Genomic DNA, 26228 nt, shown 5'->3' on the forward strand with positions numbered 1-26228 from the left:
CAAGGGGGAATTGGTGGAAAGTGAAGAGTGGACAAGGGAGTCATGGAAGAACTGTAGTTGCAGATGCAGAGAGGGGAAGATGTGTCTGGTAGTGGAGAATGATATGTTAGATATGGAGGCTAGTGGGTTCATAAGTGAGGACAAGGGGAATCCGGTCCTTGTTGCACATGGGGGCAGAGGTGGTAAGGGCAGAGGCATGGATAATTGAGGATATGCAATTGAGGGCCAACTTGATGGCAGGGGGGAAAACCATATTTTTTGAAGGAGCAGGACATCTCAGATGATCTAACCGAGAAGTCCTCATCCTGAGAGCAGATGTGACAGAGACTGAGGAATTGTGAGAAAGGAATAAAATTGATACAGGGGATAGGGTATGAAAAGTTGTAATCAAGCTAACTGTGGGAGTTGGTGGGCTTGAAGAAATTGTCTGTCGAGAGTTTGTCTCCCGAGGTGAAGTCTGAGAGATCAAGATGGGGAGAGTTTGCTGCTAGAGAAAGACCAAGTGAATTTCAGGTCGGGGATATTCATGACTCCTCAACCACAGAAGTAAGCAAACCTTGTAAATGAAAATAACAAATTACTGGAATAGATGCGTCAAGGATCTATAATGCGTGGATTGGGATAAGATGTTTTCAGGCAAGGATGTGCGAGGTAAGTAAAGGGCCTTCAAAGGTGAACTTTTAAGAGTACAGAGTTTGTATGCTCCTGTCAGGAGTAAGGGCAAGGTTAGCAGGCATGGAGAACCTTGCTTTGAGGGATATTAGGGATCTAGTTTGGAAGAAGAGGTGTATGGCAGGTATAGGCAACATAGTGCAAATGAGGTACTTGAGGAGTATAAAGATTTCAAGAAGCCTCAAGAATGAAATCAGGAAGGCAAAAAATATTGTTTCTTTGGCAGACAATGTGAAGGAAAATTCTAGGAGTTTCTACAAGTATATTAAAAGCAAAAGGATAGTAAGGGACAAAAATGGTTCCCTTGAAGATCAGAATGGTCGGCTTTGTATGGAGCCAAAAGAGATGGGGGAGATCTTAAACTTTCCCCCCCCCCCCTCAATCAGTATTCAATGATGGGAAGGAAGGAAAACAAGCAGTGAGGTTATGGAACTATACAGATTAGAGAGGAAGAAGTGCTTGCTGTGTTAAAGTAAATATGGATATTCCCTTGGGCTATGAAGGAGGCTAATATTTAAAGTGTCCTGAGCCACGGGTATGGTGCTGGAGGATTGGAAGGTAGTGTTATGAGCCCAAAGGACCCATAAACCCAGCAGCAATAGATATTCACCAAGACAAATAGTTACTTAAAACAAAAATTGCTTTTAATTATTTTTAAACATGAAAATAGAATCACACTTCAATTTATCATGATCGACTTAACCAACCTAACTTAACCCCCTTCTAATTCTAAATGCCCATGTATGTAATGTGTGTGTGCAAGTTCAGAAAAGTTCTTTGGTTCACAGTCCAATCTCACTTCTCATTCCTCCAAGTTCACTGGTTGCAGGCAATTCTTATACTGTGCACAGAATTTTACATTTATAAAGTTCACCAGGCTTTGGTGCTTGAAAGGTAAATGGTTACTGCTCAGGAAGGTTCTTGCCAGTTCTCAGGGAGAGATTTGTTGTTCCAGGACACCCACAACTGATGTACTTCCATCAACCATTTCAGTGTCTTGCTGACGAAACTTTCCCCTTCAGGGTTCTCCAAATGATGCCCTCTTTCTTTCAGGTCACCACCGAGTTCCTTTTTGTTTCTCTTATTCCAAGTGAAACATGAGACAGCCAGTCCTCTCCTCTTGCATGAACCACAAGGGGTGAATTAAGAACTCTCAACCAGTCTTCCAAATGGGGTTTTCCACAAGCTTGCCAGTTTCTCCTGTCCCAGCTGCTGTTGCTTGGCTGTAGCACTGTAGAACTGATCTCTCGCTCTCTGAGAGAAAAGGCCTGTTTGACTCTCTCTACTTTAAAAACCACATGATCCTCTTAGAACAGCTCCAGACAATCTGCGGCTCCACCAAGCTCTTTCATCTGTTGCCTTTTTGTGAACAACAATCCATTAGTAAAGTCTCTTGGGCACTCTCTAAAGCTCTTGCAAAGGCTATGGGGCTGATATGTCTAGCATTAGCAGAGCTCCAATATTTCAAATAAAATCGATTTTAAAATGTTTGTATGTGACCTTCTCTAACAAACCTTTCCCAATATAGCTCCCAAAAACATATCTATATACTCTGTCAAAGTAGCTAGTGTTGTTTTGAAAGAAAAAGGCTCCAAAAAGTAACCATGGAAATTATAGACCAGTGAGCCTAATGTCAGCAGTAGGTGTTCTAAGAGATCAGATATACAATTATTTGGATAGCCAGAAACTGATTAGGGATAGTCAACATGGCTTTGGGTGCAGAAGATCATGCTTAACCAATTCAAGGAGGCTACCAGGAAAGTTAACGAACAAAAGGCTGTGGATGGACTTTAGTAAGGTCCCACATGGGAGGTTAATCAAGAAGGTTCAGCTGCTAGGTATTCATTGTGAAGTAGTGAACTGGATTTGACAATGGCTGGGCGGGCGAAGCCAGAGTAGTGGTGGATGATTACTTCTCACACTGGAGATCTGTGACTAGTGGTGTGACTCAGAGATCAGTGCTGGGACCATTGTTGTTTGTCATCTATATCAATGATCTGGATGATAGTGTGTTAAATTGGATCAGCAAGTTTGCAGATAACACCAAGATTGGAGGCATTGTGGATAGCGAGGAAGGTTTTCAAACTTTGAAGAGATACCTGAACCAGCTGAAAAAATGGCAGATAGAACTTAATACAGACAAGTGTGAGATGTTGCATTTTGGAAGGACAAACCAAGAAAGGATGTACACAGCGAATGGCAGGGCACTGAGGAGTGCATATAAATAATTCCCTGAAAGTGGCGTCACAAATGGATAGGGTTTTAGAGAGCTTTTGGCATTCTGGCCTTCATAAATTGAAGTATTGTGTGTTATGGTAAAGTTGTAAAAGACATTGGTGAGGCTAAATTTGGAGTATTGTGCGCAGTTTTGGTCACCTAACTACAGAATAGATATCAATAAGATAGAAAAAGTACAGAGAAGCTTTACTAGGATGTTGCCTGGACTTCAGGAACTGAGATACAGGGAAAGGTTAAACAGGTTAGGACTTTATTCCCTGGACCGTAGAAGAATAAGGGGAGATTTGATAGAGGTATTTAAAATTATGAGAGAGATAGACAGAGTAATGTAGATTGGCTTTTTCTACTGAGGGTAGGTGAGATACAAACCAAAGGACATGGGTTAGAGTGAAAGGGGAAAGTTTAGGGGGAACTTCTCACAGAGTGGTGGGAGTGTGGAATGAGCTGCCAGCTGAGGTGGTGAATGAGGGCTCATTTTTAACATTTAGTCAGGTACATGGATGGGGAGGCATGGAAGGCTATGGACTGGGTGCAGGTTGGTGGGACTATACAAAAAGAAATGGGTTGGCACGTACTTGAAGAGGCCTGTTTCTGTGCTGTAGCATTCTAAGCTTCTATGAACAGCAAAAGAGATGGAGTTAAAATGCAGCACTTTTAAAATTTATTTTTATTGAGTGACAACATTGTTTTACGGGTTTAATGTATCTTATATTCTGAACTTTAAATAAATGGGAGGGGAGGTAGGGGGGAGAAAACGACACTGTATATATTTAAGAAGGAAAATGTATGTATCTTGATCAATATGGTTTATAGTGTGAAAAATAAAAAAATTTAATTAAAAAAAATCACCCAAAACAGTAAAAGTGAAGCAAGCCTACAATACTACAGCAGCACTAGAGATTCTGTTCTCAGGCATTGTTACCCTACAAGATAAATGCTGCCTCCATAACACGATTGAAGAGTATTATGCAATGGGTAGAAATAACCAAAAGTTACATTCCATTATGTAATCAATTAAACAGAGAATATTCTTGGGTAAAATTAAAGAAATTAAATATTATATTGAATACCCAAAATTATTAAAATTTTTGCATTGGTTGTGCCTGATGCTGAACATTATAAAGGATTTAGGAGGGCTGTGTCTGACATTTCACAGAGGAAAAAAAATCAGAACAAACATCGTGGGCCGAAAGGCCTGTGCTGTAATATTTTCTGTTCTATTAATAATGGGTAATTCAAACAAGTTCTTCAAAAGTAAAAAAAACGTGGACTGAAATGGCACCAATGTCTATTTGGAGGTTAAGAAATGTGTGGAAGATTTAAACAATTATTGTCATGGAGTCAAAGTCCAATTTGAAATTAGAGATTCAAACCAAGGAAAATAAAAGTCATCTTATAGGCATTGCGAAGCAAAACACATTGTTTTCTCTTCTTTCATTTTCTAATCTGTCAGAGTGCCTATTGTCCCTGCTGCGTAGAGACATTGCATTTTTTATGCTATGGGATGGACTGTCCCACAACTCCATTCGAGTGACAGTCCACCTGATAGCCAATGTTTGTATGGTATGGATTCTAAAAGCAGGTTGCTTACTGGGCAAAGATGTGCACAGACTGCCAATCTGCAAAGGTGCAAAGGCGCATGAAGGTGCCACTTCACCCTTTCCAGCCACCACAGCGCAGATTTAACCACATGCATATTGACATTGTTGGCCCACTTCTGGTGTCATGAGGGTCTAGGTCAGTAGTTCTCAACCTTTTTCTTTCCACTCACATACCACTAAGTATTCCCTATGCCATAGGTGCTCTGTGATTAGTAAGGGATTGCTTAAGGTGGTATGTGGGCAGAAAGAAAAAGTTTGAAAACCACTGTTTTAATTGTCCCTAACTGACTCGTTATATGCACGGTTTCATAACTCCAAAGGAAATAGGCCAATGACAATTTTTCTCAAGCAAAATATTTCAACAATTGGGTCTAGAGCAGTGATTCTCAGCCTTCCCTTCCCACTCCCATACCACCAAGTTACCGGCCTTCAAATTTGACAAACAAGTTTCCACCACTATTCTCTGGCATCTCCCATCCATTGTTGAATCCATTTCACTACTTCAACATTAATACCTAATGTTTGAACCTTCCTAACTAACCTCTTTTGCGGAACCTTGTCAAAAGCCTTAAAGTCCACATAGACAACATCCACAGCCTTCCCTTAGTCAACCTTTTTAGTAACCTCCTCAAAAAACTGATTTGTCAATCGTGATCTATCACGTACAAAACCATGCTGAGTACTCCTAATTAATCACTGTCTTTCCAAGTAATTGTATATACAGTCTCTAAGAACACTCTCTATTAATTTACCCACCATCAATGTCAGACTCACAGGCCTACAATTACCAGGTTTACATTTGGAGCTCTTTTTTAAAAAAAACAGTGGAACAATACGAGCTACCCTCCAATCCTCCAGTACCTCCCCCATGGCCAATGACATTTTAAATGTTTCTGTCAGAGTCCCCACTATTTATACACTACCCTCCCTCAGGGTCCTTGGGAATATCTTGTCAGGAACTGGAGCTTTATCCATCTTGATTCTCTTTAAAGTAGCCAAATACTACCTCATTTATCTGTATATTTTCCATGACCTCACTACCAGATTTCCTTACTTCATCTGGCTCAATATTGATACGGGCCCAGAGGGCCCCAAAACCCAGCAGCAATAGAAATTCACCAAGACAAATGGTTACTTAAACAGAAGTTATTTTCAATTATCTAAACATGAAAACAGGATCAAACTAACTTATTACTATTAACTTAACTCCCTTCTAAATCTATGTGCACATGTAATGCGAAAGTTCAGAAAAGTTCTTTGATTCATAGTCCAATCTCACCCCTCCAAGTTCACCAGTATCAAGAAATTCTTATACTGTGCACAGAATTCAACATTTATGAATTTCACCAGGCTTTGGTGCTTGAAAGGTGACTGGTCAGAAAGGTTCTTGTCAGTTTTCAGAGAGATTTGTTGCTTGTTGGACACAAACTGATTGCTTCCGATCAGCCACTTCATTGTCTTGCCAAATAAACATACCCATCAGGGTTTTCCAGATGATAACCTTTTTCTTTCAGGTCACCACAGATTTCTTTTCTGTTTCCCTTATCTCAGGTGAAACATTATACAACCAGCCATCTCCTCTTGTATGGACCACAAGGGCTTTGACCAGGCTGAACTAAGAACTCACAACCAGTCTTCAAAATGGGGTTTTTCCACAAGCTTGTCAGCTTGTCATGTTCCAGTCCCAACTGCTGCTGCTGAACTGTAGAACGATAGAACTGAATTCTCTCCATCATAGAAAACCACACGACCCTCTTAGAACAGCCAACTGCATTCAAACAGACTGCGGCACCAGACCCAATCTCCCGAGTCTGTTTATCTGTTACTTTCCAAAGCAATAATCCATTACTTCACAGCATGTTCAATTAACACCTACTTATGAAGTCTCTATAGGCATTTTTAAAAATTTTTGCAAAGGCACTCTGAGCCTGGACTGTCTGGTTTGGACAGAGCTCTGGAATTTTAAATGAGATCTGTGTTGTGAAGTGTTTCTATCTTTGTGACCTAACTTAAAAAAAACCACAAATTAAGAAAGAAATTGTTTAAAATTTCCCCATCTCTTCAGACTTCTCACATAGCCTTTCCCTCAAGAGGCCAAATTTTATCCCTCACTATTCTTTTACTTTTAGAGTACCAGTAGAAACCCTTTGGATTTTTTTTTTTTTTTACCTTGCTTGCCAAAGCAGCCTCATATCTCCTTTTAGCCTTTCTAATTTCTTCTTAAAAAATTTTTTTAAACACTCCTTATATTCTTCAAGTATTCATACCACCATGGTATTGTCAGTGAACTTGTAGATGTTGTCATACCGAGTCACACAGTCGTAGGTGTAAAGTGAGTAGAGCAGGGGGCAAAGAACATAGCTCTGTGGTGTTCCATTACTGATGGAGATTGTGGAGATGATTTTACCAATCCTCATTGATTGTGGTCTGGAAGTGAGGAAATCAAGGATCCAATGACAGTAGGGTGTTGAGTCCCATGTCTTGCAGTTTGCTGATCAATTTTGATGGGATGATGGTGTTAAATACCAAATTATAGTCATTAAAGAGCATCCTGATGTATGCATCCATGTGTTCCAGGGCATGTGTGCAGCGAGATGACTATGATCGGTGAATTGGAATGGATTCAGGTCGCTGCTCAGAGAGGAGTTGATATGCTTCAACATCAGCCTTTCAAAACAATTCATTACTGTTGATAAAAAAAGTATCACTGGTCAATAGTCATTTAGGCAGGTTACCACACTCTTCTTGGGCACTGGTACAATTGACACCCGTTTGAAACAAGTGGGTACCTCATCCTGCCAGAGTGAGATCTGAAGCTATCCATGAATACATTAGTAAGTTGGTCAGCACAGAATTTTAATTCTCAGCCAAGAACTCTGTCTGGATCGAATGCTTTCCTTAGATTCACTCTTCTAAAGGCAGCCCATATGTCATCCTGACAGGAGAGGATCATCAGGCGACGTGGGGGTACATAGTGGTTGTTCTTTCTTCTTGTGATAGTCAAAATAGGCATAGAAGGGATTAACTTCATCTGGGAGTAAAGCTTTGCTATCTCCTACTGCACCAGATTTGATTTTACATTTTTAAAAATTTAAAACTAATTTTTAAATTTAAATTGAGAATACAGCACAGCAATAGGCCATTTCAGCCCATGAGCCCATACTGGCCTATTACACCTAATTAACCCACAACCCCTGGTACGTTTTGAATGGTGGGAGGAAACTGAAGCACCTTGAGGAAACCCACACAGAAACAGGGAGAATATATAAACTCCTTGCAGACAGTGTGGGATTTGAACCCCAGTCCCGACCGCTGGTGCTGTAACAGCATTGCACCAAGTGCTACGCTAACCTATCGCAAGTTGTGTCATTTTGGCCCTGCCACAGCGGTCGAGTATCCTTCATGGTTTGCATTTTCATCCAGAAATTCCACTTCGCCTGGGAGATACTTTCTTTGATAACAAGAACAATCAGCTCCTTCTGTGTTGAACTAGATCTTCTGACAAATGCTTGTGATCTGGCTCTCAGCACATTCCGAATTTCATTGTTCATCCAGGGCTTCAAGTTGGGAAAAAAAACCCTAAATAATTTGGTGGGGACACACTCATCCACAGCTGTTTTAATAAAGTCTGCGACAGCTCCGGTGTAATCATTCAGATCCTCATCTGAGTCCTTGAACATTGATTTAAGCAAGTCCTGTAACCATCCTTCAGCTTCCTGCAACCACCTTTGATCCATAGCATTAATTAGGCTTTTCAACAAGGTATGTGTTGAACGTTGAGTGAGTGGGGAGGGGGGAAAATGATACTGTGTATATTCAAGGGGGAAATGTTTGTGTGTATTTTGGTCATTATGGTTTATAGTGTGAAAAATTGTTAAATTTTTTTTAAAAATAAATAAATTTTTTAAAAAACAAGCCCCTAGTCCTGGCATGGTTCAGGTGAAGCCTGTCCTGTGGAGCTTCATCCTTTTCTCAGTTCAGAGCAAGGGAATAACTTCAGATCCACTGTACTTCAAACCTTTATTCATAAGCTTGCTTCACTCAGCAGATATACAGTTTCATTCATGAAGCTTTAGACCCTTTCATATTTGCATCCCACTAAATTGACCGTTCAGTGTCCTGGGATAGGAATGGAGGCTTAGCTTTTCACACGACCACTCCTAACTGGGACAATGAATGCTTTCACACTTGCAAGGAGCCATACCCAGGGTTAAGACTGTTCTACCTTCTACCAGTGACGTCACGACGCATCAAGCGATGGTGGACCTGCCCTAAATCCTGATAAGTATATTATGTTCTATTTAAACAAAATTAATTATGCCTAATTATAACATAACTAAGCTTTATGTACAGAACAGTATGAGCCCTTCAGCCCATTGCTTTTGTGCTGGCCTACATAAGGAATTATGGGAAAGCGCTAGCAATAAATAGCAATAGCAGACAATTTTTAAACAGGGTGGGGAAAGTTTGTAGCGCTTTAATGCACAATTTATACAGCATTGGGAGCATTAGAGCGCACGATTTCTACAGTGTGGGAAAGTTTCTAGCACTAGAGCGCACAATTTCTACAGTGTGGGAAAGTTTGTAGCACTAGAGCACACGATTTCTACAGTGTGGTAAAGTTTGTAGCACTAGAGCGCACCATTTCTACACTGTGGGAAAGTTCGTAGCACCAGAGTGCACGATTTCTACAGTGTGGGAAAGTTCGTAGCACTAGAGTGCACGATTTCTACAGTGTGGGAAAGTTTGTAGCACTAGAGTGCACGATTTCTACAGTGTGGGAAAGTTTGTAGCACTAGAGTGCACGATTTCTACAGTGTGGGAAAGTTTGTAGCACTAGAGTGCACGATTTCTACAGTGTGGGAAAGTTTGTAGCCCTGGAGTGCACAATTTAGATAGCATGGGAGAGTTGGTAGGACTATCGCGTACAATTTGTAAATACCATGGGAAAAGGTGATGGTGGATCTGCCCTCCCAGAATTCCATGCAGCAGAGAAAGGGCTGCATGCAAGGAGCATTCATCAAGGGGTTTCTCTGCTGCACGACATTCTGGGAAGTGAGGTTCGCCATTGCTCTTTTCCCCATGGTCTTTATAAATTGTGCACTACATCACTACTAATTTTCCCATGCTGTTTAAAAATTGTCTACTATTGCTATTTATTGCTATTTCCTCTCTTCCCCCCCTGTGACTTTTCCACGGCAAAATTTATACCTTCATTTTAATCTTTTCTTCCTTCAAGTTCCTGCGCTCATGCAAAAACTTGGGTCATTTCAATCCCACAAAGCAATCACCTGTTTCACTTGCCTGATTGCAATGCCGGCATCTACAGACACTGAGGATTGTACAAGGGGTTGAGGCCATCAATCCCCCACATGAGATGACATCATCTGATGCTGGCATTCACACTAGGTATTTTAAAGGCATATTAGCGGTTCATTCCTGGGATCAATTGCAAGTGTGAAAGGGGCTTTAGATATCCACGACCAAGTGAGACTTGAGCAAGGTCCGAGCCTGCTTCTTGTACATTTGTTATCATGAACACCTGCAGATCTCTGCCAGACACCCTTGATTAGGGATTCACAGCCACCTAATGTTGCAGGCATTTCCGATATCGGTTGAGTACCACAGAAAGTTGTAATCAGCACGGCACCGCCAGATCCTTTGCAACCATTGAGGTTCAATCAGACGTTAACAGGTAGTTTAAGGCTGTGAATACATTTAGACATGCCCCAATTCTTTTGTTCTTTTACACAAATTCTTCAGTCCCATCAGAATAACTTCCTCCTTTCCCAAAAGTGATTCCAATTCCCACAAATTTAAACCCACATTTTCCAACCTTTTAGCAAGCATATAACTCCCTAATCCTATGCACATGGCGCAGGGAAAAATTCAGAAATCATTAACTTTTTGGTTCTGCTTTTGTAGTTTTTTGGTGCTCAAATCCCCTCAGCAGGACCTCTTTCCTTGTTTTACTATGTCATTGTTACCCTCATAGATCATAACTCAATCTTTTTCCTCCCCTTCCAAGTTTCTCTGCAGGTCAGATGAGAACCCAGGCACCAGGCAGACAACCTCAGCTTTGGGACTTTCAATCCTCACTACAGATAATTGCAGATTCCCATCACTATACTATCCACTACATTTCTCTTCATTCCCCCTCTTGAAAAGCTCCCTGAACCACAGTGGCATAGTCAGTTTGCTCATTCCTCTTACAGGTATTGCTCCTGCCCTCACCCACACAGAAGCAAGAATTTCCAACCCTCCCAAGTTATAAGGCTTCTTCAGGTGCATTGTCCATGAAGAATGCGCCTGAAGTTGAGGAAGCAGCCCTTTGAATTGCTGTTCAGGTGTCAGCACTAAAAGCACAACGCCAGCCACCTGAAGGGACAGCTGCACGGGATGCGCCTCTGAGCGCACTCCAGCTCCTGTCCCTTTGGGCTGTCAGATTTGGGATGGCTGGCTGTCAGAGTTGGGACAGACGGTGTGGGCTATCAGCGCGGGGACATCCCCAAACTGATCCCGTTCCCCCACTCTCCCAACAGCCCAATATCAGTGCCCACACTGTCGGGCGGCCGGCACGGGCTGCAGCGGTGGGCTGCCCGAACCCCTGCAGCCCATGCCGGCCATTCCAACCATTAATGCCCATGCCGGCCATCCCACAGTGTGGGAACTGATATCAGGCTGTTGGGAGAGAGCGGGACAGTGGGACCAGTGTGGGGACATACCACGCGGGATGCCCCAGTGCTGACAGCCCACGCCAACTGCCCCTGCCCTGGGGGTGCTGCCAGCTGACTGTCACCCCCATTCAGGTGGCTGGGCTGCGGTGATTATCTCTCTTGGAGGAGGGTTACAAAGTTTGCCTTGCAGGCGCCTCCTGCGCATTTAAATGGCCTCCCGACAGCCGCATTTTGCCATAATATGCGGCTTTACAAGCGGGGAATATGGCCACCTGAAAGTGCCTACGGTCACACCCTCTTGTCCCTAACTACAGACTGAAATTGAAGCAGTTGATCTAATGGGTGAATATGCCTCCTCAAATAGGGTCCAGGTAACTCTCACTATTCTTGTCATAGTGTTTGAACCTCAGTTTCCAGGTCACAAGTTCCTCAAGTAAATGGGGAGTCATGTGACGCAGAGGGCATTGGATCCTAAAATTCCTGGGAAAATAGAATAAAATGATTATTTAGCTAAGGTAAACAGAGATTAAAATATGAAAGAAGATAAGAATAGTCGGTTTAATTTTTAAAATGCCTTTGAAGAAAGGAACTGTTGCTGGAGCAGATGAAGGTGTTGTTCCTGGATATGAAGAGGCCTCTGACGCAGAGAAATCCGAGATCTGGCGTGACAACTAAGGCCCGTCAGAGAGTTGAGTTGCTGGGAGTAGCAGCAAGTGTGACCAGCCTTTCGGCTGGCAAAGATGGCGTCGAGCCAAAGAAAACAATTCTTTAAGCAAGGTCAGAATTTTGAGTTTCAGTGAGATGATTGATTTCAGTGGTGAATTAGCAAGTGTTGTAGAACAAGGATAGACAAGATTTGGAGAGGTTGCTTCAGTCTATGGAGATGTTAAACAAATTAAATATAAAACTAAGGCTCTACAAAAGGATAAAGAGAACTCTGATGGTGAATTGCAACAGATGGTGTGGGAAATGTGGGATTATAATCAAAATGATGTGGAAAGAAATAGATTTAAGATCTGAGGTTAAAGATGTGAATGAAAAATACAAGAGTTATCAACAAATAAGATGGATGTACAAGAACAATAGAATGAGGAAAATCAGAATAATATGAAGGTTTATGAAAAGTGTAAACATATAAAGGAGAAGCTGAAAAATTTGGAGTCTGAAGTTAAGGAAGAAATTGTTGAGAGGAAGATAAAATCTGGAAAAATTGATAAGATGGAAAATTTTAGTAGGAAAAACATTAAGATTGTTGGTTTGGAGGAAGGAGAAGGAAAAAAAAATGGCATGATTCAGTTTCTCCAAGGATGGATAACTAAGGTTCTGGGGGTAAATCAATTTGAAGGTCCAATTGAAATTGAAAAAGTACAGAGCCCTCAGACCACGACCGCAATCAAATGAGAAACCTCGCTCTATAGTAATATCGAGACAAGGAAAAAAAGGAAAAGATTCTAGCCTTGGCCGCAAAAAAAGTAAGAATAAAGAAAAGTCCACTTGAATATCATGGTTCAAAGGTTTTCTTTTTATCCGGATATTACTGCACAGTTGTTGACTAAGAGGAGATGTTTTAATGAAGTCAAGAGAAGTCTTTGGGAAATGGGATACAAGTTTACATTACGCTATCCAGCGACTAAGATTGTATTACCGGATGGCAAAAATATATATTTTTAAGGATTACAAACAGGCATAGGATTTTGTGGAAACTTTACCTTCTAATAGGTTGAGTAAATGTGAAGGAATTATTTGCAATAAGACAATGGACTAGTAAATTAGAGACTCTAATTAATGTAATACCTGGGAGGTGAAGGGTGTCAGAGTCCATCGGCTGCTGTTCATAGGCTCGTTTGTGGCAATGAGCCACATCCCATACAATAGAGGGTGCTTTTTTCCTTAGTGCCAATGGGGAGGGGGGAGGGGGGAGGAGGAAGATCTACTATTATGAATGGAGTTGTATTGATGTTTCATTTTACTTTAGAGAATTGATTCAATACTGAATTTAAATTGGATGTTAGATTTTTAATGGATATATGATTAATTAGGATTAATGTTAGATATATTGGAATTTAACATTTAGAATTGATTTTAAATATAAGAGGTCCAATTGAAATTGAAAAGCACATAGAACTCTCAGACTTTGCCTTTTAATAGGCAAAGTAAATAAGGAACTATTTGGAATGGGGCAATGAACTAGTAAATTAGAGACTTTGTTCTGATGTAATATTTGGGAGGTGAAAGGTTCCGGAGTCCGTTGGCCACTGTTTAAGGGCTTGTTTGTGGCAGTGAGTCACATCTCATACAAGGGGGGTGGAGGGGGGGGGGGGGGGGTGGGGAAGATGCTATATTCCTTAGTGCCACAGAGGGAGTTCCATTATTAAATATATGTTTATGAATGGAGTTTATATCGATTACATTGATTATTTATTTTACTTTAGTGATTTGATTTAACATTGAATTTAAATTGGATGATGGAAGAGATAGGAGATTCTTAATAAAGGAGGAAAAACCAAACACCCAACCCCAACCAACCATTTTTCCCCTGCAGCCTCTGCAACCGTGTCTGCCTGTCCCGCATCGGACTTGTCAGCCACAAACGAGCCTGCAGCTGACGTGGACTTTTACCCCCTCCATAAATCTTCGTCCGCGAAGCCAAGCCAAAGAAAGAATATGATTAATTAAGAATGATATTAGATACTGAAATTTAACATTTCTTTCTTCTTCTTTGGCTTGGCTTCGCGGACGAAGATTTATGGAGGGGGTAAAAAGTCCACGTCAGCTGCAGGCTCGTTTGTGGCTGACAAGTCCGATGCGGGACAGGCAGACACGATTGCAGCGGTTGCAAGGGAAAGTTGGTTGGTTGGGGTTGGGTGTTGGGTTTTTCCTCCTTTGCCTTTTGTCAGTGAGGTGGGCTCTGCGGTCTTCTTCAAAGGAGGCTGCTGCCCGCCAAACTGTGAGGCGCCAAGATGCACGGTTTGAGGCATTATCAGCCCACTGGCGGTGGTCAATGTGGCAGGCACTAAGAGATTTCTTTAGGCAGTCCTTGTACCTTTTCTTTGGTGCACCTCTGTCACGGTGGCCAGTGGAGAGCTCGCCATATAATACGATCTTGGGAAGGCGATGGTCCTCCATTCTGGAGACGTGACCCATCCAGCGCAGCTGGATCTTCAGCAGCGTGGACTCGATGCATCGGTCGACAGCAATTTAACATTTAGAATGGATTTAAAACATGAGATTTATGTATTTGAATATGTTATAATGTGTTGGTTTATGTAATCTCTTAAAAAATCCACTCCTTTTTTTTCTTTTGTTTTCTTCCTTTCTTTTCTTTCTTTTTGGGGGAAGGGGGATAAAAAACAAAATTAGATATAATTTTGCATTGCTTCTATTGTAAATGTATTGTTTAAGATGAAGAAACATGTTTATGTTTGATGAAAATAAAATTTAAAACAAGATATGAAATTTTTTTTTTTAAGTTGCTCAAATAACCAATACTTGCTGCTGATGTGATCACCTGGAACCACAAATGGGGGCTACCAGCCCCCGCATCATGCAGCTACTGCACATAACATGATCCTGTATGTTTCCTTATTTAATGCTGTAATTAGTGCCTTTAATTTAATTACTTTGGAGCAATTTATCTGCATGGTTTAGAGAAAGGGTGGAGGTATTTGCCTCTGACACTGTTTGCCCTAGCCTCAAAGACCCACTCTTGCATTGGACCACTCTCACAACTACGCTCGCCATTCCATCCGAGCTTCCTTTCCTTGTATTGGCTGTCTCCTCGGCAAATTCCTCCTCTCCCCTCAACTGCAATCTCTAATCACCTGACTCCTTTCAAACAGTCTCCACTAATCTCCTTTTGTATGGGTAGAGAAACTCTTAAGTGCTTTTTTTTTAAAAAAATGTTTCTTGCCAAAATATTCTATTTTTACTTTCCTATCAACACCACATGCTTCTTTGCCAACATCTTCCTAATTTCAGGCAGAAAGTCTTCAACTTCCCTTGATAGCCATAATTCAACCACTTTTTCTAATGGATATTTTTGTCATACCTTATTGTAGACCATGTATAAATTCTTAAATGTTAACCATGGCTGGTTTACTGTCATACATTTTAAAGTAAGCACCTTAATTCCAAAAATTGAAATGTGCCTCCAGAGCTTTCTCTACTCAGATTTAAAACCCTGGTTTCAGATTTAGGTCAACATTTTTTTAATGTCAGGCCTGAAATGTTGGTTATATATCTTTGTCTCCTGTGGATGTTGTGAAACCTGGTGTGTTTCTCCAGCAATTTTGTGTTTTCACTACAGTAGTAGTCTTTCATGATTCACTACAACACTATGTTGTTTACATCCGGTACCGCACGGATGGCAGTCTCTTCAATCTGAGGCGCCTGCAAGCTCACACCAAGACACAAGAGAAACTTGTCCGTGAACTACTCTTTGCAGACGATGCCGCTTTAGTTGCCCATTCAGAGCCAGCTCTTCAGCGCTTGACGTCCTGTTTTGCGGAAACTGCCAAAATGTTTGGCCTGGAAGTCAACCTGAAGAAAACTGAGGTCCTCCATCAGCCAGCTCCCCACCATGACTACCAGCCCCCCCACATCTCCATCGGGCACACAAAACTCAAAACGGTCAACCAGTTTACCTATCTCGGCTGCACCATTTCATCAGATGCAAGGATCGACAAAGAGATAGACAACAGACTCACCAAGGCAAATAGCGCCTTTAGAAGACTACATAAAAGAGTCTGGAAAAACAACCAACTGAAAAACCTCACAAAGATAAGTGTATACAGAGCCGTTGTCATACCCACACTCCTGTTCGGCTCCGAATCATGGGTCCTCTACCGGCATCACCTATGGCTCCTAGAACGCTTCCACCAGCGTTGTCTCCGCTCCATCCTCAACATTCATTGGAGCGCTTTCATCCCTAACGTCGAAGTACTCGAGATGGCAGAGGTCGACAGCATCGAGTCCACGCTGCTGAAGATCCAGCTGCACTGGGTGGGTCACGTCTCCAGAATGGAGGACCATCGCCTTCCCAAGATCGTGTTATATGGCGAGCTCTCCACTGGCCACCGTGACAGAGGTGCACCAAAGAAAAGGTACAAGGACTGCCTAAAGAAATCTCTTGGTGCCTGCCACATTGACCACCGCCAGTGGGCTGATTCGCCTCAAACCGTGCATCTTGGCGCCTCACAGTTTGGAGGGCAGCAACCTCCTTTGAAGAAGACCGCAGAGCACACCTCACTGACAAAAGGCAAAGGAGGAAAAACCCAACACCCAACCCCCAACCAACCAATTTTCCCCTGCAACCGCTGCAACCGTGTCTGCCTGTCCCGCATCGGACTTGTCAGCCACAAACGTGCCTGCAGCTGACGTGGACATTTACCCCCTCCATAAATCTTCGTCCGCGAAGCCAAGCCAAAGACAACACTATGTGTACTACATCTCTCTCACTGACTGAATTCTTTCTCATTCATGGCATCTGGATGAAATTATCTTGTACTTTCCACTCTTACTCAGTTTTTCCTCCAAAAGATATTGGGAGGAAAAATAAAAAAAAACTGCAGATGCTAGTGGACAAAGAATTCATGGAGGAACTCTGCAGGACAGACAGCAATCATGTGTGTAATACGCATGGCAAGAGGAAGGAACAGCAAATGAGGCCAGGATGGAAAGCTGCTACAAAGGGATGTAGTACAATTAACCATCTTATTGATATTGAGGAAAAAAAACATGGCCACAGATTTATTATGGTGGTACTAAACTATACTGACAGAGCAATGCTGCAAAATATACAAACATTATCTTGGCAGTCCTCGTGAGCTCACGATTCCTTCCAGCTCAGTCACTCGATCTTGGAAAAATATGGCGGTGGCAGTAATTGGTTTTATTATCTCAGCTATTATTGAAACTTATCACTGGGAAATCACTGCAGAGAAAGAGGCCCTTTGATCCTCTGCAGTTGCATTGAAATAAATGAATGGTGAGGCAGCCCATTTCACTTTCAACTTATCACATTATAAACTTCACCTCCTTTAAACAGCTGCAGGCTGACAAATATGTAGTCGTCATCTAGCTGCATTTCCTGCCCATCCAATCACCAATGGATGCAAGTTGCCCATTAATTTTAGATTTATCAAGACTTTCACATACAGCATCATAATATCATCAATCTGTAAATTCTCTCTTTTTTTTTGACTTGTGGGTAGGGGGAGGAAGAGGATGGGTTGCAGAAATAAAGCTGATACAATCTATCATTGCTGAGGGGTGGGGGGGGGGGAATGTCACGTGATGATGTACAGCCAGGACAGGGAATCTGGCTCCTCTGAGAAAAAGTTTAAAATAGATCCGAAAATCAAAGTATTTACTCTAAAAAAAATAATAAGGAAGAAGAGGAGTGTGAAAAAAATGCCACCAAAGTAGAAGAGAAGAACAAAGATGGAAAAGAATTACAGCTTTTAGAAAAAGATCCTACCTTGCAGACGAGACCGGAGATGGAATGGGCCCGGCTCTTCATTCAAAACGAGTTCCCCGACCTGCCACACAGCGGGCTGTGGCGTGGCTGCAACAGTAGGCATGCCTGGATGATTTGGTAGAAGGAATGATGTGTGAACATTGGCAGAAATTGGTGAGCCAGGACCCGGCATCAACCATGAAAACAGCATCGTTACAAATTATTAAGAAAACCGAAGGATATATGGAAGAGGAAGAAGAAAGACAAGATTAATTGGAAGAGGATATTATACAGGGAGAAGAACAGGTAAACCTGAAAGAGCTGTTGGAAGAGGAAGGGGTGAGGTTGAAATTTTTATCAGCTACAGCTATTAAAGATCCTTTAACTATTATAATGGAAGAATTAAAGTTCGTTAGGAAAGATATTAAATGTTCTGATGTTAAAGTTGAAACAAAAATGGATGGGAAGATAGATAAAAAGAAGTTCAAACACAATATGATGCAGGAGAACCAACATTTTTAAGATAAACTGGATGACATCTCCAAAGTGTTTGAGCATGTTAAAGAGTAAAATGAAGAAATACTTGCAAAAGTGGACCCTCTGGAAAATTATAGCTGCAGAAACAATGTCAAGGTTATCAGTATTAAAGAAGGAAAGGAGGGGGATGATATGATTAAGTTTTCACAGGGATAGATCCCTCAGATTTTTAGGCATGAACATTTTAAAGATGGTATCAAGATTGAACATGCCCATAGGGCCTTTCAATCCAAACCCTGTCCGGAACAGAATCCAAGAGCTATAATAGTGAAATTTCTTCGATATCAAGTACGTGAAAAAGTTTTGGAGTTAGCAGGAAAACAAGCCATAGAGAGAAAAGCGCCGTTGGAACTAGAGGGCAGTAACATTTTCGTCAATCCTGATATTAGTTTGGAATTATTGAAAAACGTAAAACTTTTAATCCAATTAAGAACATTCTGTGGAAGAAAGGTTATGTTATCTAGCTTTTACAAGGTCAACAAAGTTGGACTTTCTGGAATCCAGATCATGCACAAGAATTTGTGGAAAAATTATCAGATTTACATCAAAAAGAAGTTGGCAAAAGTGATACTTGAACTGAAAGTAATATTTTGGGGTTAGTTTGATTTTCTTTTATAGATGGACTTATTTTCTCAGGGGAGCCGGAATGATGGAGAAACTGGTTGCTACTGAGTTACTGGTGTTAATGTGTTTTTGTTTCACTTCCCAGACAATGAGGAGGGGGAGCAGGGTCTTTGGCCTATTCTTTTCTACCTACTATATTTATGCATGATAAATGTTAATGAAATTCGATTTAAATTTAAGATTATGGATTTGGTAAGGTCAGGAATTGACATACAATTTATTATTCAAGGTCCTTTTGTGGAATAGTTTATAAGATAATAACGGATAGTAATTTTAAATTTATTAGTTTTAATGTGCATGGGCTCCATCACCCGATGAAAAGAAAGCGAGTTTTAACATACCTTTAGAAAATTACAAATAGATGTAGCTTTTATACAGCAAACCCATCTGACTGAAGAACACCAGAAACTAAAGAGAGATTAGGTATGTACAATTGTTGCCAACCACTACAAAGAATTTTAAGCTCACTCGTTTATTAGGGCTGGAAAAGCTGCTTTTACACTGTTCAAGTTCCCGCTGATTTTGCTGACTGAGTCAGCCATATGAATAACAATAGCTGAACATCCATGCCCTTCTTCCCCAGCCTGTTTCTACTGAGTTAGCTGGGGAGCTTGACAAATGCCATTTTAGGGCTGTTGGTCTGATGCTTCCCCAGCTTCTACCCGTGCCAGTTCCTTTTCCTGGGAGTTGCCTTAGCAATCTCTGTCTGCATCTGCTGCTGCGTGATGTGCCTGCCCGATCTCCACAATTGTGGGCCAACACATGACCCCGCCCCCCCACCCCCCCCCCCACAAGAACTGACGTTACAGTCTATAGTGTCCGTAGGTATAATCCCCACAGTATTTTGTGGTCTTCATTGAGGTGTTAGTGTCTCCACAGGTTCTGCTGGGTCTATGTGGGGAGGCTTGAGGCTATCTGTAGTTTATCTTTGGTTTGTCCAGCTCAAAGGTGGTGCTGTTGTTCCAGATGACTTGAAAGGGATCTTCATATGGCTTCTGCAGTGCTGAATGGTGAAATCCTCTGTGTAAAAACATGTACTCACAGTCCTTGAGTTCTTTGGGGATGCTGGACTTGGCTTGTCCATGTCTGGAGGGTGGTGTCAGAGCAGCCTGTCCAGGAAGGTGGTTGTCTCCTCCTGCTCTCCTCTGGCCTGTGGAGCTAAATCCCTGGGAACTGGGAGTGGGGCTCCGTAGAAGAGTTCAGCAGACGATGCGTGGAGGTCTTCTTTCAGTGCTGTTCGGATGCCCAGTAGTGCCCATGGTAGCTCATCCACCCAGTTGGGGCCCTTGAGTCTGGTCATACAGGCAGTCTTGAGGTGCCTGTGGAAACACTCCACCATGCCATTGGCTTGCAGGTGGTTTGCTGTCGTATGGTGTAGCTGAGCACCCCATAGGTTGGCAATGTCAGTCCACAAACTGGAGGTGAACTGTGCGCCGCGGTCAGAAGTGATGTCCTGTGGCAGTCCGAATCTTGCAATCCAGGATGAGAGAGTGCTTTGGCACAGAACCTGGTGGATGTGTTGGCCAGAAAGATTGCTTCTGGCCACCAGGTGAAGCGGTCAACCACTGTGAACAGGTAGCGGAAACCACTGTGAACAGGTAGCAGAAACCCTGAGAGACTGGCAAGAGTCTCACTACGTCTACGTGAATGTGGTCAAACTTGTGTTCCGTTGGCTCGAAAGGCTGTGGGGAGACCTTCGAGTGTCACTGCATTTTGGCTGTTTGACACTGTATACATGCCTTGGCCCACCCCCGGACTTGTTTCTGCAATCCATGCCACACATACTTGCTGGCCACCAGCTGGACATAGTCCTGATGGATGGGTGTGCCAGTCCATGGATGGAGTCAAAAAATCATCACCTCCATGCTGTTGGGACAATAGGTCGAACCTGCCCAGTAGCCATGTCGCACAGAAGGGTGGTAGTACCTATGCCAACTGGAATGTCCTGAAGCCAATGGCCTGTGACAGCGGTCCTGTACTGCGGGATCTCGTCGTCCTGCTGCTGGGCCTCTGCCAGTGCTGCGAAGTCCAGACCATTGACCAGGGAGTGGATGCTGTGTCTTGACAAGGCATCCGAGACCATGTTGTCTTTGCCCGAGATGTGCTGGACGTTGGTGGTGTACTCCGAGATGCAAGACCAGTGTCTCTGTTGGCGGGCTGACCATGGATCGGAGATTTTAGCCAGGGCGAAAGTCAGTGGTTTGTGGTCCGTGAAAGCCCTTTCCTCAAGAAAGTACCAGAAGTGGCGGATGGCTAAATACAATGCCAGCAGCTCTCTATTGAAAGCACTGTACTTTAGTTCAGGGGGCCACAGATGTTTGTGAAGAAAGTTAGTGGGTACCAACTTCCTTCGATCTGGTGCTCCAGGACTCCACCAATCACTGTTCCTGAAGCATCGACTGGGAGGGCCATGGGTGCATCTGGTCTGGGGTGGGTCAGGAGTGCAGCTTTGGCCAGGGCTTCTTTAGTTTCCACAAACGCACGTGCAGATTCATCATCCCAGGTCAGGTCCTGCTCCTTGCCGGACATCAGGATGAACAGAGGGCGCACCACTCAAGCAGCTGCTGAGATAAACCTGCGATAAAAGTTTATCATCCCCAAGAACTCCTGCAGACCTTTGGTTGGACTGGGCTTCGGGAAGCTGCGGATGGCCTCTACCTTGTGTGGCCCTGTCCTTTGTAATCCTGTAGCCCAGGAAGTTGATGGTGTTCAGGCCAAACTGGCATTTGGCCAGGTTGATGGTGAGGCCGAACTCCTGCAGATGACTACAGATATTTCATAGGTGCTGAAGGTGTTCCTGTTGGGTTCTACTTGCCACGAGGATATTGTCGAAGTAGACGAAAGTGCCATCCAGGTCTCAGCCCATTGTGTCCATCAGTCGCTGGAATGTCTGTGCTCCATTTTTGAGCCAGGGAACTCGAAAAGCCCAAATGGAGTGATGATGGCCATCTTTGGGATGTCATCAGGATGCACCGCGATCTGGTGACATCCTCGCACAAGGTCCACTTTTGAGAATATTGTTACCCCGTGGAGATTTGCTGCAAAATCCTGGATGTGTGGCACGGTTGCTTTAGGCACCTTGTGTAGGGGCGAGGCCCATGGGCTGTCTGACTGTCGAACAACACCCAACTCCGAGCTTGCGGAACTCCTCGGCCAGTCGGAGCTTCTCCAGGAAAAGTCATCTCGCCCTTGCATGGCGAGGTGGGCCCTTGGTCAGGATGTGATGCTTGATGCCATGTCGAGGCATCTCCGCTGTGAACTGAGGGGAAAGGATTGCCGGGAATCCCGCTAGCACCTTGGAGGACTCATCCTCCGAGCTGTGGATGAAGTCCAGTTGCATTGCTAGAAATCTAGTGGCCCTCAGTGCAATGGTTTGGTGGGTCTCGATGTGGACGGGTCGCTTACCCTTAAGGTCCACTAGGAGGCTGTGCGCTTGTAGTAAATCTGCTCCGAGAAGTGGTTGTTCCACTGTGGCCAGCGTGAACTCCCACGAGAAGTGACTGCCTCTGAACTACAGCTCGGCCCTATGAGTGCCATAGGTCCGTATACTGCTGTTGTTGGCTACCCTCAACGTGGGTCCCAGTAGCCTGCACCTAGTGTCCAACCCTGTCGGGGGTATCACATTTGACCTCTACTCCTGTATCCACTAGGAAGCGTCTGCTGGACAGGAGGTCCCAGACATACAGGAGGCCCTCTTGGTGGCCAGCTGTCATGGCCATCAGTGATGGTTGGCCTTGTTGTTTCCCTGGAACTCGCATCAGCGGGCCTCAGTGCCCCACCTCCGGTGGTAGAAGCACCATCTGTTGCTAGACTCGCTCCTACCTCTCATCTGTTGTTTCTTGCTTGGGACTACTCTGGTCTGATTGCGGGACTTCTTTACAAACCCCACGGTAGCTGAGCACTTCTGCTTCCACAGAACGTCTGCCCATGCAGGGGTCGGTGAAATCTGCATCTGCTAGGAGTAGTTGGATGTCTTCAGGCATCTGTTCCAGGAACACCTGCTCGAACATGATGCCGGGCTGCTCATCTCCCAAGAGGGCCAGCATATCGTTGATGAGTGCCGACGGGGATCTGTCTCCAAGCCAATCCAGGTGGAGTAAACGGGCTCCTTGCTCTCACCGCGAGGATCTGAATGTCTCGGTTAATAGCTCTTTGAAGCCAGTGTATGTGCCTTCCGATGGTGGCCTGTGGATAAAGTTGGCCACTCTGTCTGCAGTCTGCGGATCCAGGCCACTGTCCACATGGTAGTACCGGGTGGTTTCTGCTGTGATGCCCCGAATCTGGAACTGAGCCACTGCCTGATCGAACCACATGCTGGTCGAACTGTCCAGAAGGTCGGGAGCTTCAGGCCGACTGCGCTGACTGCTGTTTCATTCTCCATCGCTAGGTTTAGATTGGAAAAGCTGTTTTTATACTGTTCAAGTTCCCGCCACTTTTGTTGATTGACTAAGTCAATGAATAACAATAGCAGGTGGGAACATCCATGCATATGAATGCCGTTCTTCCCCAGCCTGTTTCTGCTGAGTTAGCTGGGCAGTTTGACCAATGCCATTTTAGGGTTGTTGGTCTGATGCTGCCTCAGCTTCTACCCCCGCTGACTGATTCGTTGACCTGGGAGTCGCTTTAGCAATCTCTGTCTGCATCTGCTGCCGCGCGATGTGCCAGCCTGATCTCCGCAATTGTGGGCAGCCACTATTTCATATTTTAATACCAAGGCGAGAGGGGTTGCTATTTTGATAAATAAAAATTAACCTATTTTGATTGAAAAAGTCTTCAATTGGGCGAAGCAAATGATAATATTTTGGTGGGGGAGGGGCGATTTTAACTTTTGCTTAGACCCCTTGCTCGACAAGTCAACAAGAAGTGGTAAACTCAAAAGCGGCAAAGTTAACACCTTTATTAAAGCAGCATTTTAATTTGGTAGATGTTTGGAGAAAGAAAGAAATATCCTTGGGAGAGAGATTATTCATTTTACTCTAATCGCCATGGCTCATATTCTAGGATAGACATGTTCTTAATGTCAGCTAAACTACATTGTAAAGTACAGCAAATCCAATATACACCGAGGCTTATTTCAGATCACTCCCCATTATATATGGTGCTGAATTTAGAGGATAAAAGGGCAATAGCTTATCAATGGAGATTTAAAAACATGCTATTGAAACAATAAAAATTTTCTCAATTTATTAGAGATCTAATAGAACAGTTTTTAATATTTAGTGATAGTTCAATGGATAATAAATTTGTTCTTTGGGACACTCTTAAGACTTATATTTGTGGTCAAATAATGAGTTTTTCCTCTAAAATTAAAAAAACCTATGATCCAAATTGATAATTTGGAAAAAGAGATTCTAATCTTGGAGAATTACAAAATGTTCCTCAGAAGATAGGAAGAAGATTTTATTGAATAAGAAGTTACAATATAATACTTACAGTCATCTAGAATAGAAAAGTTGCTTTTAAATAGTAAACAAAGATATTATGGATTGGGAGATCAATTGAAAAAAGAATTACAGCTATTCTGCTTGATAAAAATACTGTTCAATATAATTCTCAAGACATAAATGACTCTTTTAAACAATTTTACACTGAACTATATAAATAAGAATCAAAAGAATGATGAAGATAGAATTGATCAATTTATAGAACTAGTTAATTTACCTCAACTGGATCAGGAGGAACAGAAGATTTTGGGAACTCCATTCTCAGCTGCGGAAGTTGCCACAGTAATAACTTCATTAGAGAATTATGTCTTCAGGAGATGATGGCTTTACTTCTGAATTATATGATTTTATGAAGATATTACTACAGCTACACCAGACAGGAACTTTACCAGATTATTTTAAAACTGCTATTATAACAGTTATTAAAAAAAAGTTAAGATCCATTAATAACATCTTATAGGCCTACCTCTTTGCTAAATGCAGATTACAAAATTTTAGCCAAACTATTAGCGAATAGATTGGAAAATTTCTTACCAAGATTGATTCATAGAGATCAAACAGGATTTATTAAGTACAGAAAAAAATTGGCAGATAATGTGACTAAACTGATTAGTTTGATCCACTTAGTTATAAAAAAGGACAATCCAAGTATTGCAATAGCACTTGATGCAGTCAAAGCTTTCGACATGGTTGAGTTGAGTTTTCTTTTTATACGTTTATAAAATGGATAAAAGCACTGTAGGTTGATCCAAAGGCAAAGGTAGTGACAAATGGGGTTATGTCTGATTTTATTTATTTGACAAGATCAACTAGACAAGGTTGCCCACTGTCCCCTGCCCTCTTTGTACTAGTAATAGAATCTTTAGCGGAATTAATTCTGTCTGATTCGAATATTAAAAGGTATTAAAATTAGCCTAGATGAACACAAATTAAGCCTATTTGCAGATGATGTGATTGTATATTTAACTGATCTGGAAGAATCGTTAACTAATTTACAAATAAGACTAGACCAGTATGGTACAATATCAGGATACAAAGTAAACTGCGACAAGAGCGAAGTGATGCCATTGTTATTTGAAGATTATTCTGGATGTAAAAAAATATACTAAATTTAAATGGCCTTCAGAAAGAATCAAATATTTAGGGGTAAAAATTAATCCAAGGTTAGATACCTTGGACAATATCAATTATGGACAATTATTTTTTAAAAATGATTTAAAACGATGGATGGAATTATCTATTACTTTGATAGGCTGGGTGAATTGTATTAAAATGAACACCTTTCCTAGAATCCAATACTTATTTCAATCTCTGCCTATTATTATTGCTTTTTTTTTTAAGGACAAATAAAATCATCAGAAAGTTTTTGTGGAAAGTTGAGGTGTCCAGGATTTTAATTGAAAAGCTTATTGGAGATATGAACTAGGTAGTTTGCAATTACCCAATTTTGAGTATTATTATATTGCTACACAATTAAGATTTCTCTGTTTTTCTTTTGAAGAGGGAGGAAAAACTGCTTGGGTAAATTCCAAACTGTATAAAATACATGAACAAAATTCTGAAGAAATATTATATAAATGGAACAAAAGCTTATAGACAGGGGAAATCAGATACACCAATACTACAACATTTGATGGGAATATGGCATAAAGTGCATATATTAACAGGAGTGAAAGGATATGGTTTAGCTAATATGCCGATAGTACAATACAGATTGATACCCTTTACAATGAATATCAAAAATTTTATAGAATGGTCAAAGAAAGATATAAGGGTTATTAAAGATTGTTTTCAGCATGTGCAATTGGTATCATTTGACCAATTGAAAACTAGATATGGATGATCAAATATTATTTTTTGGATATTTCCAGTTGAAGGCTGGATTATCTTACAAGATAATCTATATTCATTAACTCCTAAAGACGAGATTAAAAATGTAGTTACCAATCCATACTTGAAACATTTTATGTCTATTATG

General features: G+C 42.1%; 1 protein-coding gene across 3 annotated transcripts in view; it reads right to left on the reverse strand.

The window, feature by feature from the left end:
* dcaf12 (DDB1 and CUL4 associated factor 12) overlaps window positions 1-26228 on the reverse strand; it is a 110286-nt gene that overhangs the window by 44847 nt on the left and 39211 nt on the right. Inside the window, exon 1 of one of the 3 annotated variants that reach the window (XM_069924161.1) lies at window positions 17667-17764. The exons of the other annotated variants lie outside the window; for them this stretch is intronic. Coding sequence (XP_069780262.1) covers window positions 17667-17708 — 42 coding nt within the window. The 5' untranslated portion in view covers window positions 17709-17764. Of the gene's footprint in view, window positions 1-17666; window positions 17765-26228 lie in introns of those variants that run through there. 3 annotated transcript variants of the gene reach the window in all.

This window comes from Narcine bancroftii, chromosome 3 (genome assembly GCF_036971445.1).
Source record: "Narcine bancroftii isolate sNarBan1 chromosome 3, sNarBan1.hap1, whole genome shotgun sequence".
NCBI lineage: Eukaryota > Metazoa > Chordata > Chondrichthyes > Torpediniformes > Narcinidae > Narcine > Narcine bancroftii.